The following is a 13,533-nucleotide window of genomic DNA, read 5'->3' as shown; positions in this document are numbered from 1 at the left end:
CTGCATTTCTGACTCTCATGCTTGGCAGACACTTTTTGTTCCTGCAAATTTATCTGTAGTGCTTTTAAACCAGGCTTTGTGGGGCCTTCTTATGTGACAGAAGATAGTGGAGCTAATGCTTATTGAGTGCTTGCTTTGTACCCAAATGCTGGAAACTTCTAACATATACGAGCTCACATAATCCTCACTGCAACCTTGCTTGGGAAGTAGCCGATCTTTCAGTTTTATAGACAAGGCTGACAGAAAGGAAGTGCCTTGGCCAAAGTTATGGGGCCGGATGGAGCTGGATTTTCAGCCCTGCACTCTGTGGTCCCAGAGCCCTCTCCCCACCAGGCCGGTGGTTCTCCAAGTGCAGCCCCCAGATCAGCAGCAGGAGCATCACGGGGGGTCTTGTTAGAAGTGCAGGTTTTCGGGCCCATCCATGGCCTACTGAGTCAAAAAGTCTGGGGCTGGGGCCTGGTGGTCTGTGTTTAGCATCCCCCAGGGCGTTCTGATGCCCACTAAAGTTTGACAGTGTTCTTATGTCCACTCCCACTTGTGGGTCTGTTTGGGGGCAGCCACTTCCCTGCTGTCCTTATTGCAGATCATGAAAACACTCCCTTGCCATCCACACCCCAGCTCGAGCTTGTGTGGTCCGGCAGCTGGTGCTCGGCCTAGTGCCCGGGAGTCTCACCAAGACTGATTCATAAAAAACAGCCCATCTTCTGTATCGATGGCACCCCCGGCGGCAAAGCATTTCATCTGAATAAGGGGCTGCAGGTTCCTGGCTCTTTCTCTGGATCCTCGGAATTTTCTGGATCATTCCAGTCTCACAGGACCCAAACAGATTTACCCGACAGCAGGCTCCGAAACGCATAAGTCCCCTTCACATATCCACACACTTGACCTGGTCTTAAACCCTACCTGTGTTTCCCCACACACAGCTAGTGAGGACTCGAGAAATTTGAAACAAAAAGATATTTTGGTCCTTGTAGTAAAACTTTTATCAGACTGAGTTGAATTATCGTGAACAACTATTCTGTATGATGTGACAAGAAAATGCGAAATGGGCAGAAAGTGCCAAAGCCTGCCTTCCTGACAAACTAGAGAGGTCTTCTGCCTCACTCACGGGGGTGAAAGTCCTGCGTGACTGACTTGTCACTAACACTCGGGTGTGTATTCGGCTGGCCTTTCCAGTGTTTCAATGAGCTACAAATCATGTCTGTGTCGGTTCCTCTCTTTAACGTGACCTCTCTTCTCTTCCTCCTTCTGCTTTCCTTTGTTCAGAGAAGCCACAGAACACTCGCCCATTATGGACGGGTCTGAGTCTCCAACTCACCAAAGTACTGATGAGTAGAGGTACCGTAAGGGAATGTTTTGTTCTTACAGCTCTTCCCCCTTCACTGCTTATGAGTTTGTGATCTCAGATGTGTTGCATATGTGTTGCCCTTGCCCATATCATAACTCCCAGAAGGAAACATCTGCATGGTGTGGAAGCCATTGTTTTTATGTTTGATTTCTAGATACCTGTGGAACTATATGTTTATATGTATGTTTTTATATCAGATGTTAGAGATTCTTATGCTACTTCCCAGCAAAGACCCCAGAGTGTATTTTAGATCTCCCAGGCTCTACATACATGCAAATACTTGGTAGATACTTTTATTCATGTAGTAACCCCTCCATGAAAAGAAGAGCATCGTGCAGTTTAGGTTTCAAAGCACCACAGTCAGGCAGAGTTGATCCAGGGGCATCAGAAAATCTCTGATGGTTTCCTTCCAAGATATTTGAGTGACAGGTGTGTACACTCCCAAATGCTGCATGGTCCTGCTTTCCAAAATGTGGTCCCTACAAGATACAAGAGCATCATCATCTGGGAGCTGGTTAGAAAGCTAAACTCCTGGACCTACTCAATTTGAATCTGCATTTTAACAAGGTCCCTGGGCGAATCAAACACACCGCTGCGGTGGGCACAAGATCAGCAGCAACACCTGGTCCAGGCCCCGTCCTCAGGGACCAGCAGCATTGAACCGGAAGATAAGACACTGAAATTAAGTAGTGTTTCAAGGGTTAACTAAAGAGATAAGGATAGTATTCAGGAGTGAATAAAGAGTTTCAAAAAAAATTGAACCCTCACTATATTCTAGGAACCATGCTAGAGACCAGAGTCCTAAGGGTTCAAATTCAAATCACCAATTCATAAACCTGTCAGGATTTTGCACACAAGAGGAATAAGAAACTTGCAGCACTTATGTATGAAGTACTTGGAGACTTTGAACAAAGTGCTAAAAGGAATCTGAGCGGAAAAGGACTTCTGGCTTCTTATAGATGCTGCCTGAGTCTGACTTCAGAGGCTGGGGCGGGGGGCGGATTAGAAAGGAGGCAGCTGAGAGGCCATTCCAAGGGCAACAACACAGGTGCAGAAACAAGCAGGGTGTCTGGGGAACAGCAAAGAGACTCGTTTTGCTGTAGAGAGAGAGCTGGACTTCAGTCTGAACACATGAGAGAGACACAGAGCAGTTTTAACTCTAAGTCCCCTGAGTTGGCAGATGAAGGGTTAGGAAAACAGGGGCTTTGCCTTTAAGGAATGGTGTTAAACAAAATTTGAGTAAATGTATACATTTTATTAGCTTTACTCACTGATTCATGAATCAGACACCTTTCAGTCTAGCAGAGAGAAAGGGGCTCTGAGGAGCTGACTGAATAAAGACTTTTGCAGGCAGAGGCAGCTGGAACAAGGAAGGCACTCTGGGTGAACACACAGCTTGGTCACTGCACAGTGACTTTCCCTGGGGGCTGGCAGGGGCCTCTCAGGCAGGTCGCCACCCTGGGGCTGCCCTTGCAGGTTTCAGATGCCATTTCTGGGAGAGCCCAGTTAAGTCTCTGGTAGTAGGCAGTTCCACTTTGAGCCCATTGTCTTGTTTTGAACCATTTCCCCTCTTTGATCAGACTGTCAGCCTAGCTGAGAGATGCCATCAAAATACACGACTACTCCCAGCTGCTGCTCTGGAGCTCACTGGCTTATTCAGTGACCTTCTGTAGCTGGCTCTCAGCTTCCCCCAAGTGTCAATCTAGGTGCAGACGTGGCGCTGGTCAGAGCAGCAGCCTGTGGGACAGGACTGAAAAAGATGGTAACCATGCAGGCCAGTGAAACTTAAGGGTCTGCGGACTGCACGGGTGGTTTTATCCTGGGGTGGCTGTGCCTCGTGTCCCTGTCTTTGGACACGAAGCCTGGACGCAGAGTTTCCTGAGTCTGCGCTGTTAACTAGAGAGAGGGAGATGAGTGTGCCCCAGAGGAATGGGGGGGGTCGAAACTCAGGGAGAAGTGTGGGCCCAGAGAGTCACCAGCATCATAGCAAACCCAGCTGTTGCTTGGAGGTTGGATGACCACCCTTTGCAATGGCCGAGATATGAGAACAATGGCATTATCTTTCCAGGCCAGGGAAGGCAAAAGAGGTGGACAAAAGAATCATAAAGAATCCTAGTCTATGAGTTAGGGAAAAAATAAAGAGGGAAGGAGGAATGGAAAAAATGTTCTTGATCTGACATCGTGGGGGGAAGCAGTCTACTCTGAGGTCAGTGACTTTCCCCAGTCATTTGACGGTGAGGTCTCCAGCTTTTGCACAGGACCAGAGGTCAGGTGAGCCTTGCTCACTTGTAAAATGTGCACCCACAGTTCGACACCTCGTGACCCGACAGTGGTGTCGGTGGTCAGGAGTTCCTGGTATGCCTATTGCTAAAGATCTGATCAGAGTTCACTGTGATGAAACTCACAGGGGAAAGTGATTATTTCTGTGATGTACATCTTCCAGTAATACTGGAATTGTGATTGGTAATACCAGAACATACCACATTTCTAGGAACTTCATAGTTTGTAGAATGCACGGATTAGAGGTCTAACCCTTAGAATCCTTAATCCTAGTGAAAACTAAGACGTAATTGCAAACTGTTTGTTACACTGTGGTTGGCAATCTTGTAATTATTACATTTCTTAATTGTTAGAAGTATGTTCTCCCTCACAGTAAATTTTTCCGTGTGCCATAAACCATGTGGACTGGTAGACCTGGCACTGCAGGTGCCGGTGAGCGCCAACTCTGGGAAGAGTTCTCACCCCTTGCCGGCTCCAGGGAGAGTAGGGTTTAAAGTGGGGAGTGCAACCCTGGTATCTCCCAGAATTTGGCAAGGTTTTCCACTGACTTTTGTTTTCCCTCAGTCTTTTGCTTTAAAGACTTGGCAGACTTTTGTTCAGGTCTTACCACCTCTTTAGAGTGGAAAGGCAGTCCAGACGAGACGGGTTGCCTGCAGGGTGATGCGGCTGTAGGCTGGAAGGGCAACTCAGAGAGGTCAGACTGAGTGCTCGGGTGAAGGAGGGTAGAGGAGTGTAGCAAGAGTCATGTCAGTCCTATTGTTTTTTAAGTACCTCTGTTTCTTTAATTTTGTATTAGTCTTTGTGCAATGAAATCTTTCAGTGAAGCTATTTTGTAATCTTGAAGGCTTTTGGAAGTATTTGCATGACAATTACAATAGGTATCCCATTGTGTTTGACTGGGGAGCCCTTGAGTGTATAACTTAAATCAATGCTGTGGTTTAATTGGAACACTCCCATAATGGCTGTGAACCTGTGTAAGAGGTGAACTGAAGGGAGCGCAAATGGACAGAAACTGATTTTTATTCAGGAATAGCAGAGGAATTGCGATTCTGGAAATGCATGATATAGCAAGCTACAGGTGAGTCCACTGAGGGTTTGGGGTGGGCTGTATTTGTGGGCAAGGAATGAAAAGGGGGCAAGGAAGGTCCAGAGTCTAAACAGTAAATTCACTGGCTTGAGGATAGACAGAGATTCTTGGTGGATGTTCACTTGTCGGGAGGTAAGTGTTGGTGTTGTTAATCAGGCAGGAAATTGGTCTCCCAGTTCTTAAGTTCTGCTTTTTGGAGGACACTTGGGTGGAACTTCCAATTAATATCCTCTGATTCCACTTTAGGTTGAAATCCTTTCACATTTCTCCTCTTGATCAAGAGCTTTTGCAGAAAGTATCACTGATCAACCGGGTCATCTAGGTGGGGTCCCCCCCCCTTTAACCAAAGACATTGTTAGATGCAGTACATGTCCCTTGGGGCAGAGAAGGGTCACCCACAGGTGTCTAGTCCCATGGAAGAGGGAAATGGCAAGTGGATTTCATGGGCATCATTGGAACATCATGAAATGTCTACAAATGGTACCTCTGGATCAAAGTAGCTGAGTCAGGGGAACAAGGAAGTCCAGGTGTGGGGATGGACAGGCTTGGTGGTTGGGGATTTGAGAAGAGCTATAAATTCCTGAAAGATAAGGTTATTTTGTGTACAGGCCTGTGCTATTTTATCCCTGACATAAGTAACTCCATTTTACTTTGAGTTTACGTTTCTACTTTTGGATCAAGTCCTTGTTACAGGGTGTTGATCACTCAGCTTATCACTGGGTATTTCTTCTGCATGGACTCCACCCATTTTGTTTATTTCTCCCCACCATGCCACATGTAGACATCTTCCTTCAGGGTGAGATAAGTTTTCAGGGTTGTTAGCAACTAAAAGGCCACATTTGAGCAACTTCCTGTAATGGATCAGAGTAGAGGATCGAGGGTATAGGTATGAAGCATCAGTACGAAACACTGGGCAAGCATTAATCTATCATGTTTGTTATTTTTACAAAGAAAGATAACTGAGTAAAAGTCAAAACAAAATGACAATAGGATAAAAAACCCAAATTGTAATCCATGAGCCCAATCCTACTGGTAACCAGCTGGCTAAATCAAAATTACACGATGAGTCAGAGATTGTGCTTGACCTTGAATTTTATATAATTGAATCTTGAGTTTCCCAAAAGTGTACCCAAGTACAAGTGGCGCTGACTATAGACACCTGCTTGTTCAGGGAAGAGGTAATCAAGGGCTGTCCTGTCGTCAAGGACCGCGCTAGCTGGAGAGTCTAGGTGGTTTTGTTGGGCAGCTACGACTTCAGTGTAGAGTGGGTGATGTTGCCAAGGCTTGAAGGGTTTTGTGCTCATAGCCTCACTGTGTCCTCACTCCTCACCAGACAAGTAGGGATCTGCCAGAGGAAGTGAATCCTGAATGCTCCTGGTAAGTCCTATCTTAACTTGATTTAAATTCAGCAGAGTTGACTAGTGCAGTAGCTCAGTTTGCTGTGGACAGGTTGTGGCCGGTTGGGGGTATATAGCATATAACCTAAGAAGCATTGCCCAGTTATGTGCCAGCCTAGGAATAGCTTAGGGTTTTAGTGCACCTGGGAAGTAAACCTCCTAGCCTAAAATTCCTTGTAAAGGTGGATGTTCCCAGTAAGGTTTTTTCATCATTGGGGCAGGTACGAGTTAGATGATAATAAGAACATCGGGGGGGTCACAAGTGTACTACGGTGTGCGTAGGTATTTTTGTCTAACTGGAAAAGTATAATCAGAGAAAGGTAGAAAAAAAAGACACAGGGAGGCTGGCAGCAAAAGTACACACTAGCTGACACTGAAGGGAATTAGGTATTGTTTATGGTGGCATTAGGGATAGAAGAAAAACCAGTTTAGGGAGGACAAGGGTGCCCTCCATCACAGGAGATAGAGCTTTAGGTGGCAGATCCAGCAGCTGGAAGGTTACAACCCTGGGCAGCCACCCAGGAAACAGAGACAAGGGCATTACATATACAGACAAGATCAAGGACCAACAGGAGCAAAAAAGAGAAAAGTAGAAGAGTCCATTTCCCTCCTTGTGATTTTCACAGTAAAGGGGAACAGGGGTAGAAATCAAGCGGTCACGTTCCGCAGGCCTGGTCAAGTGTCTGGGCTAGCTGTCCACATCCAGTGTTGCCTGCTCTGGCTGTTTGAAGAGTCTGAGTTTGAGCTCACCGATGGCTTTCCTGGTCCCTTTAGGTCTTGTGACTCCTTGAATGAGACAGATACCTTCAAGGTTAGCTGCACAGGAACTGGTGAGCAGTACCAGGGAAGGTCTTTCCAACACAGGAAGAGGGAGTCCTTTAAGTTTGTGACTTTTTCAGGAGTGGTATTCTCCAGAAAGCAGGTCATGAGGGGAATTGGATGTCAGGACGGATTCTTGTTCAGCATAGGCTTCTTAAACTTTTGAGAGATGTTTCTGGAAGTAGAGAGCAGGTAACTAGCAATGTTTCATGGGTCCCATTGTGCAATGTGATGATCAGAGTGTGGGGAAGGGGGCAGATGTAAGGTCCTGTTTTGCCAGGAGCAAACGTTTTGCCTCACGTTTTTCGAAAGTTAAGGAAGAACAACTTTAGGTTTTTTGGACCAGTGACAGCACCTTAGTCCAGTGAAGCTTCTGAGACTCACAAAATTGTCCTAGTTGGGTTTTAATGATGCCACATGAGTCACTGCTATGAGTCCTGAAGACTGAGGACGATAAGGGCAATGCATCCTCCCTGTAGCACAGGCACGACAATGTAGTGTTCCTGGATTGCCTGACCAGTGAAATGAGTTCCGAGGTCACTGTGGGGGGGGGGGGGATATCCCATGTAGGGATGATGTTTTCAAGTAAAATGTCTTTGCTATAAAAAAAGACAGTTGTTTATCAATAGGGAAAAGCTATTTGAGAAAAGCCAGTGAGAAACACACAGACCATGACCAGTCCGTATTTGTTTATCACTGCTTACTCTCAACAACTGTGCTTAGGTTGGGCATGAAAATTTCTCAAAATGTTCAACAGCAAACCAAATCTTAAGTACCTTCCTTGCCAACAAATTTTATAACAGAGATCACCAACTTATTTGACTAGTAAGCCCACGCAGAATAAAAGTTGTACTTCTCTGCATTATAGTAAAGCTGGTAACTCTGAATACATACATATTTTAATTAAATACATATGTAATTTTAATACATATTTTAATTAAACCAACAAACTTAGCTTTTATTTACTAAATATTTACCCTAGATCACATAAATTTGAAAAACATAAGTTTGCATATTTCAGAGCATTTAGAATACTTAATTTGGTAAGTATTCTTCTTTAAGCCAATTAAATAGGGCTCATTTACAAACTAATTTTGGCAATACCATCCAGAAGTAGAAAAATAGTACACATTTACAATATATACACATAAACATATAGATGTCAATTTTCATTTTAAAATTTTAGCCTTGAGACCAGTACGATAATGCAAAACTCGCTAGTTTTTAGAAGAACAGATGGACACAAAAGGTGTTTCCGGAGAAACTTGAAGCTTCCATTCATTTAAGCATCAGGTCCCTCAGAGCCAAGTTAATACTTAAATGCATGAAAATTTTTGCCAGGCTGGCAGGTGATCTAGTACCAGTCTGGCGTCTGGTTTGCGACCAACTTACCCTGGCACGCGCCGTGGGGAGAACTGGCAAACACTCTCACGGCTTTCAAGTGCTCAACCTGTGGCCATCAGCTTTGGCTTCTAAGACCCCACTAACCACAGAACTTATTATTCCTTTATCTGACACGCACATTAACAGAAACCAGCAGTGACCAAAGAGAAGGTACTGCGGACTGGCCAAGAGAAAGCCTTAGGTGTGCACCACCAGCAGTTCCCGAAGTGAAACTGGAAGGAACCCAAAGACCTCAGCAAATGGGCGCTGTGGACTAAGCAAGAGCTAATGACTGGCGCTCTACTAGCGCCTCCTGCCGGTCTAGACCGACCCACTCACTGGGAGGCCAGTTAGATTGCTAACAGTGCAAAGAGGGCAGAGCTTGGGACCCAGAGGAACTTACCCAGGAATGGGGAGAAAAGGAATTCAAAAGGTTCACAGAGATGAGTACCTGTGTTTCTTGTCCATGAAGCCGTGAGATAGCACCTTAAGGTTCCACCAGTGCCACCAAACTGTTAAAAAGCAAAACTCAACTGAGTACACTTCAAGTTCTTTCTGGCTTTATTCAGTTAAATTGCATCTTAATTCCTTGAGGAATTGAAAATCTTTACAAGAACAGAAATGCAGCACGCAAAACAATTCAGATCCCACCTATCCTTTTTAACAATCCCCACACCTCCCTTACATGTCTCAAAAGGCTTGCAAAGGCTGTAAAAGATCTGGATTTAGGAAACAGTTTTTCCCTGTGCCTTTAAGATCCTTCTCCGGGAGCTCTCCTCTGGGCTCTTTGAAATGCAACCTTCAGGGAGCTAATCCTTATCAGAAGGGAAAAATTGGAACTTAGGTAAAAAATCTTAAGTGTCTTCTCTACAACTAGTAATGATAAGTTTTAGCCTTCTGAGTGGGTAAACTTATTTTTTTCCGACTTCCAGAACCGATTTGAATCCAACTCTTCTTTCTAGACTAGGGAGTCATGGCTTGTGGTTAAGGGCAGAGGCGGAGCCAGGGCTTGCTAGCTCCCTTTCCATCGCCACCCCCCACTCCCGCCTTCCCCAGGGGAGACTCACACCCCTGTCCTGTGAAAGCTGCTTGGCCTTGCTTTGGCGCATGCCCACCTTTGAACCAGTGACTGGCTGAAGGAGTCCAGTCGGCCTGTCTGAGGCACTCGTCTACCCTTGTGAGGGTTTGGGGTGACAGCTGACAGTACCCCCAGGACCACAGGATGTTCCAGAGGGACCCCACCAGGGCGCCAGCCCCACCCGCACGCCTGAGGAACAGCCTATCTCCATTGTGGGGTCCAACTACTTTTTGCCACCAAAAGTTTTCCCAATTCCTCAGGCACAGCAGCAAAGTCTGTTTTGTTAGGGCAGACAAGGAGTCTGCAGGGTGGGTGTAAGGCAGTCAGCCATTTACCATGTAAACACTCTCCTGCGTCTGACAGCCACAGCCGGTACATAATTAAGGAACTTGGTCACTTTACATCTGAAGCCACATTTAAGCAGCATTAACCATGGTTCTGGGCACAAGACTCTCCATGAAGCCCACCGTATGCTCAAAGATGCCTTGGGATTTTCCAACTTTCATTTTTTTTTAAGACAGATGAGAAACATTTACAAAATCCAGAATGCCTTCATCCAATTATTCCTAGAGAAGTGAGCAAATCAGACAGTGAAGTGACAACAACTGAATTGATTTTCTGCCATAAACTGGTTCATGAGGCCACGTTTAAGATGCTTTTCTTGACCCCCACCAGGGGCCCCTCCTGTCGTCCATCCCAACCCTAACCCTAGCACTAAGTATGGGGAGACAGGTCAGCAGGGGAGAGAGTTTTCTGCCATTGTGTGGAACGTCCATAGGGGGTTTCCAAATAGAGCTTTCTGCCCCTAACTGACATATGCTACAGGGAGGTCAAACGTGGAAATCCAGCCTTAAAAACACTCAGATCTACGACTCACAGTCACAGCCCGATGTCATTCACAGGAACGTCACTTCAAAAACTGAAGGCTGGTTTGAAAGCCTAGAGGTTTCATCCCTTCAGGAATCAGCACAAATGAAAATGCACTGCTCATGCGCGCAAACAACACAAGAACGAGCACACAAGTCTCTGCAGACCACACTGCACCTGCAGGGCCCGGTCAGCGAGGGCAGCAGCAGGGCTGGGGGGGACCCTGGGGCTCCATCTCCTCAGGCCCTATGGGCTGCCCCCTGCTGAAGAGGGGCCTTCTGGGAAAATTCCACACTTGATCTTGCCCTGAAAGAGCCAGCTACCACAGAGATGGCCACTTTTCCTGAAAATGAGTCCTAGTGATGATTACTGGCTTCAGCATAAATGTCTGTGTGATCGCTTCTTGATATGTAAAAATTCTTTCTACTCAATTTACATAGTGATGCCTACCTTTTTAAAAATATGTATTTCAAGATTTATATATTTTTAGAGAGGGGGGAAGTGAGGATGAAAGAGAGGGAGAGAAACATCCATCTGCATATGTCCTGGCTGGGGACTGAACCTGCAACCCAGGTGTATGCCCTGACCAGGAACTGAACTGACAGCCTTTTGCTTTGTGGAATGATGCCCAACCTACTAAGCCACACCAGTCAGGATGAGACTTGTTAAAGTCTTTTATTTTCTATATAAATTCCTGTATATTTTCAATGTACCTTTTTTATAATCACAACACTTATTATTTAAAATTGTCAGCACTGATCCAAAGTTTTTTAAAACTGAATTCAAAACATGACTTCAGGTTCACTATGGGAAAACCTGATGTTTTAAATATGCTTCTAGGACATAACAAAAACCTGGCGAAATCTGGTCAGCCCCAGGGTCCCAGGGAGGACAACCCAAAGCAACTGTTCGGTGGAAAAGGAATCCTGAGGGATCCAGCCCAAGGCGCTGTGTGCCAGTGGGGCACAGGGGAGCTCTGGAAGCTCCCCAGAGTCAAACACACTGCAGACCCATTACACCAGCACCTCTGGAGTGTGGCCCACGACTGGGATTTCCCAGGGGATCCCAGCATGCAGCCCAGCTGCATAAGGAAGTGTTAGCTCCACTCCCTTCCTTTCAGAGATGTTAAGGTTTAGGTCCTCTCTAATGGATTTTTTTTCAGTCCATGAAAGCATTCCATCTACTCAGTGCTGCATCAAGCCTAGTTCCTTGGGGCCAGGGAAACCACTGACCGGTATGACACCCTGCATAAGTAAGCATGCACTTCTGAATGCAGGCAGGTAAATGCCATTCCCCACTGACCACCACCTCTCCTTGGATTCCCTGCAGGAGCTACAGTGATAGCTGTTTCCTGGATTCCTCCCTATATCCAGAACTAGCTGACGTCCAGTGGTGCGGGCAGGAGAAAGCCAAGCCCGGGACCCTCGTGTGAGCCAGCGGCCTCAATCTGACCGAATCGATGCCATTCTGAGATCACCTCACTGCCTCTCATTTGCCTTACCCAGACGCACTGTCACCCTGCACCAGCTTTGACCCCCGGCACTTTTCTTCTCCTGTCTCCGCATCCTCTCACACTCAAAAACCTGACTGAGGAGACATTCTGCAAGGTTCCGGTCCCACTGTGTGTCCCCTGGCTCTCTTGCCTACAGCAAGCCAGGCACCTACCCTCAATGGCACCTTGGTGGCTTCCCCCTGCCGTGACAGCCCCCTAGCCAGGCACCATCAGGGAAGCTGGCTGGCATCACATTCCTGTGGACAAGTAGCATGTACAGAAAACAGGAAAGGAGACTTAAGTACAGGGTGACCCAGGAAGACTTTTAAGCTGTGGCCAGCCTGCCACCTGGAGGCCAACCCAGCACTTCAAGAAGAGGAAGCCTGGTGGGAATGTCTAGTTGATACCTGACACATTCCTTGGCGGGGAGGGGGAGGTAATGAAAAATGAAAGGAAGCTTAACATGTCAGAGATACATCAGAGGATCACAATCAGTTCTATGCTGCCAAAGATTTAAAAAATTAAAAAAATAAAAACAAAAAAATAAGAGGGGCCAAGAGGAAGACATTCTTTGTGCAATGAAATACCTTCCAAATTCTAAACCGCTACAACACACACGTCAAAGTCAACCATCTGTAAACTGTTTCCCCTCTCTACCCCCTCCCTTAACACTCACCTTCTCTGTCAGTGGAGAGCCTGAGAACCACGCCGATGTGCTGCAGGTAACGGGGCGGGGCCTCAGCTGGCACGGCGGACTCGGAGTTCCCCAAGTTCCATGAGTCTGGATGTGAAGCGGGGCAGGCCTGCGGGGAGCAGCGGTGTGCACTGTTAGCCCTGTCTGTACCCAGGACACAAAGCTGCTCTCCTCCTAGGGTTCATAGGAAACACAAGGCGGTGATGCCCAACGTGGTTCTCTCAGTAAAACAACCAGTAAAACTGCATCCTGTTTTTTCGCACAAGGTGTTTCATTTTACTTTTTATGGGAAACCAAGGGAAAAAGCACATTGCAATTCATTCCAATGTTTAACTGTTGTGGCTCATTTTATGTTTGTTAGCACTTGTGTGACAAAGAGCTCAGATCCGACTTTGGTTACCAATGTGTCACTTACTCAAACAACCCAACTATGCCCTTCAGTAGAAAGATTTTACTCATGTGTCTACTAGGCAAAGCAGGGTCGAAAACAGTACCAGCTCCCAGGGGGCCCGTATGCTTACAACAGCGTCAGCCACCTTGATGTACCACGTTCGTCTGCAGGTACCAGAAGAAGAAGAGCAAACATAAGGTGGGGGAGCTGCACGTTTACATGTGTTTAAGCTGTGCTTAATACACCACTGGAAAGCCATCAATCTTCAAAAGGCCTCAGAACTACTTTTATAATAGTAAAAAGTGCACACTCTTAGTTGGGTTATTCAAAATGGCACAAACACGGTCTCCACAGAGGTGGTACGCTGTGCTTACTAGCGCAAGTGGGGAGGGGCGGGGGGATTTGTTTTTCTCACTTGTAATGACTTCCTAAGGGAAAAGCATTGGACAGCCAGAGACAGGAGCCTGGGTGGGGGAGTTTTGTGGGAAAGCAGGACTGAAGTTAGCTTTAGCGTAAAAAGAAAAACCTTTGTTATTTAAGTATGTGTAATCCAAGAACAACAGACTCCACCAGACCAGGAGGGCATGGATGGGCACTACACAGACCAACCAACCACAGTGCACCCTCTGTTGCAGCTGGGCCAAGCGCGTGGACTCGGCAGGCTGGGGCCCTCTGGACCATTCAGGGCCTGGTCTGC

At 46.5% G+C, this 13,533-nt stretch overlaps 1 protein-coding gene and 1 long non-coding RNA gene across 5 annotated transcripts in view; one reads left to right on the top strand and one right to left on the bottom strand.

Annotated features, from left to right (window-relative positions):
• FRMD4A (FERM domain containing 4A) overlaps positions 1-12,277 on the top strand; it is a 283,383-nt gene extending 271,106 nt beyond the window's left edge. For 3 of the 4 annotated variants that reach the window (XM_037060727.1, XM_037060730.1, XM_037060729.1), the window contains exon 23: positions 11,589-12,277. In XM_037060727.1, coding sequence (XP_036916622.1) covers positions 11,589-11,691 — 103 coding nt within the window. In that variant the 3' untranslated portion in view covers positions 11,692-12,277. Of the gene's footprint in view, positions 1-247; positions 251-9,085; positions 10,757-11,588 lie in introns of those variants that run through there. The other variant, XM_037060728.1, reaches the window with a different exon arrangement.
• LOC118997112 (uncharacterized) lies at positions 970-13,310 on the bottom strand. The gene is made up of 6 exons (XR_005068612.1): positions 13,252-13,310; positions 12,428-13,000; positions 8,766-8,826; positions 5,385-7,106; positions 5,200-5,295; positions 970-1,827 (listed from the first exon to the last, which is right to left on the bottom strand). It is a non-coding gene; the product is annotated as an uncharacterized LOC118997112 (long non-coding RNA).
• Positions 13,311-13,533: the final 223 nt, after the last annotated feature.

The sequence above is a fragment of the Sturnira hondurensis genome, unplaced genomic scaffold, assembly GCF_014824575.4.
Source record: "Sturnira hondurensis isolate 20B ecotype Veracruz unplaced genomic scaffold, ASM1482457v3 Scaffold0012488, whole genome shotgun sequence".
In the NCBI taxonomy this organism is placed as follows: Eukaryota; Metazoa; Chordata; class Mammalia; order Chiroptera; family Phyllostomidae; genus Sturnira; species Sturnira hondurensis.
The sequence above is the reverse complement of the archived record's forward strand: the minus strand, read 5'-3'. Positions and strand labels throughout refer to the sequence as shown.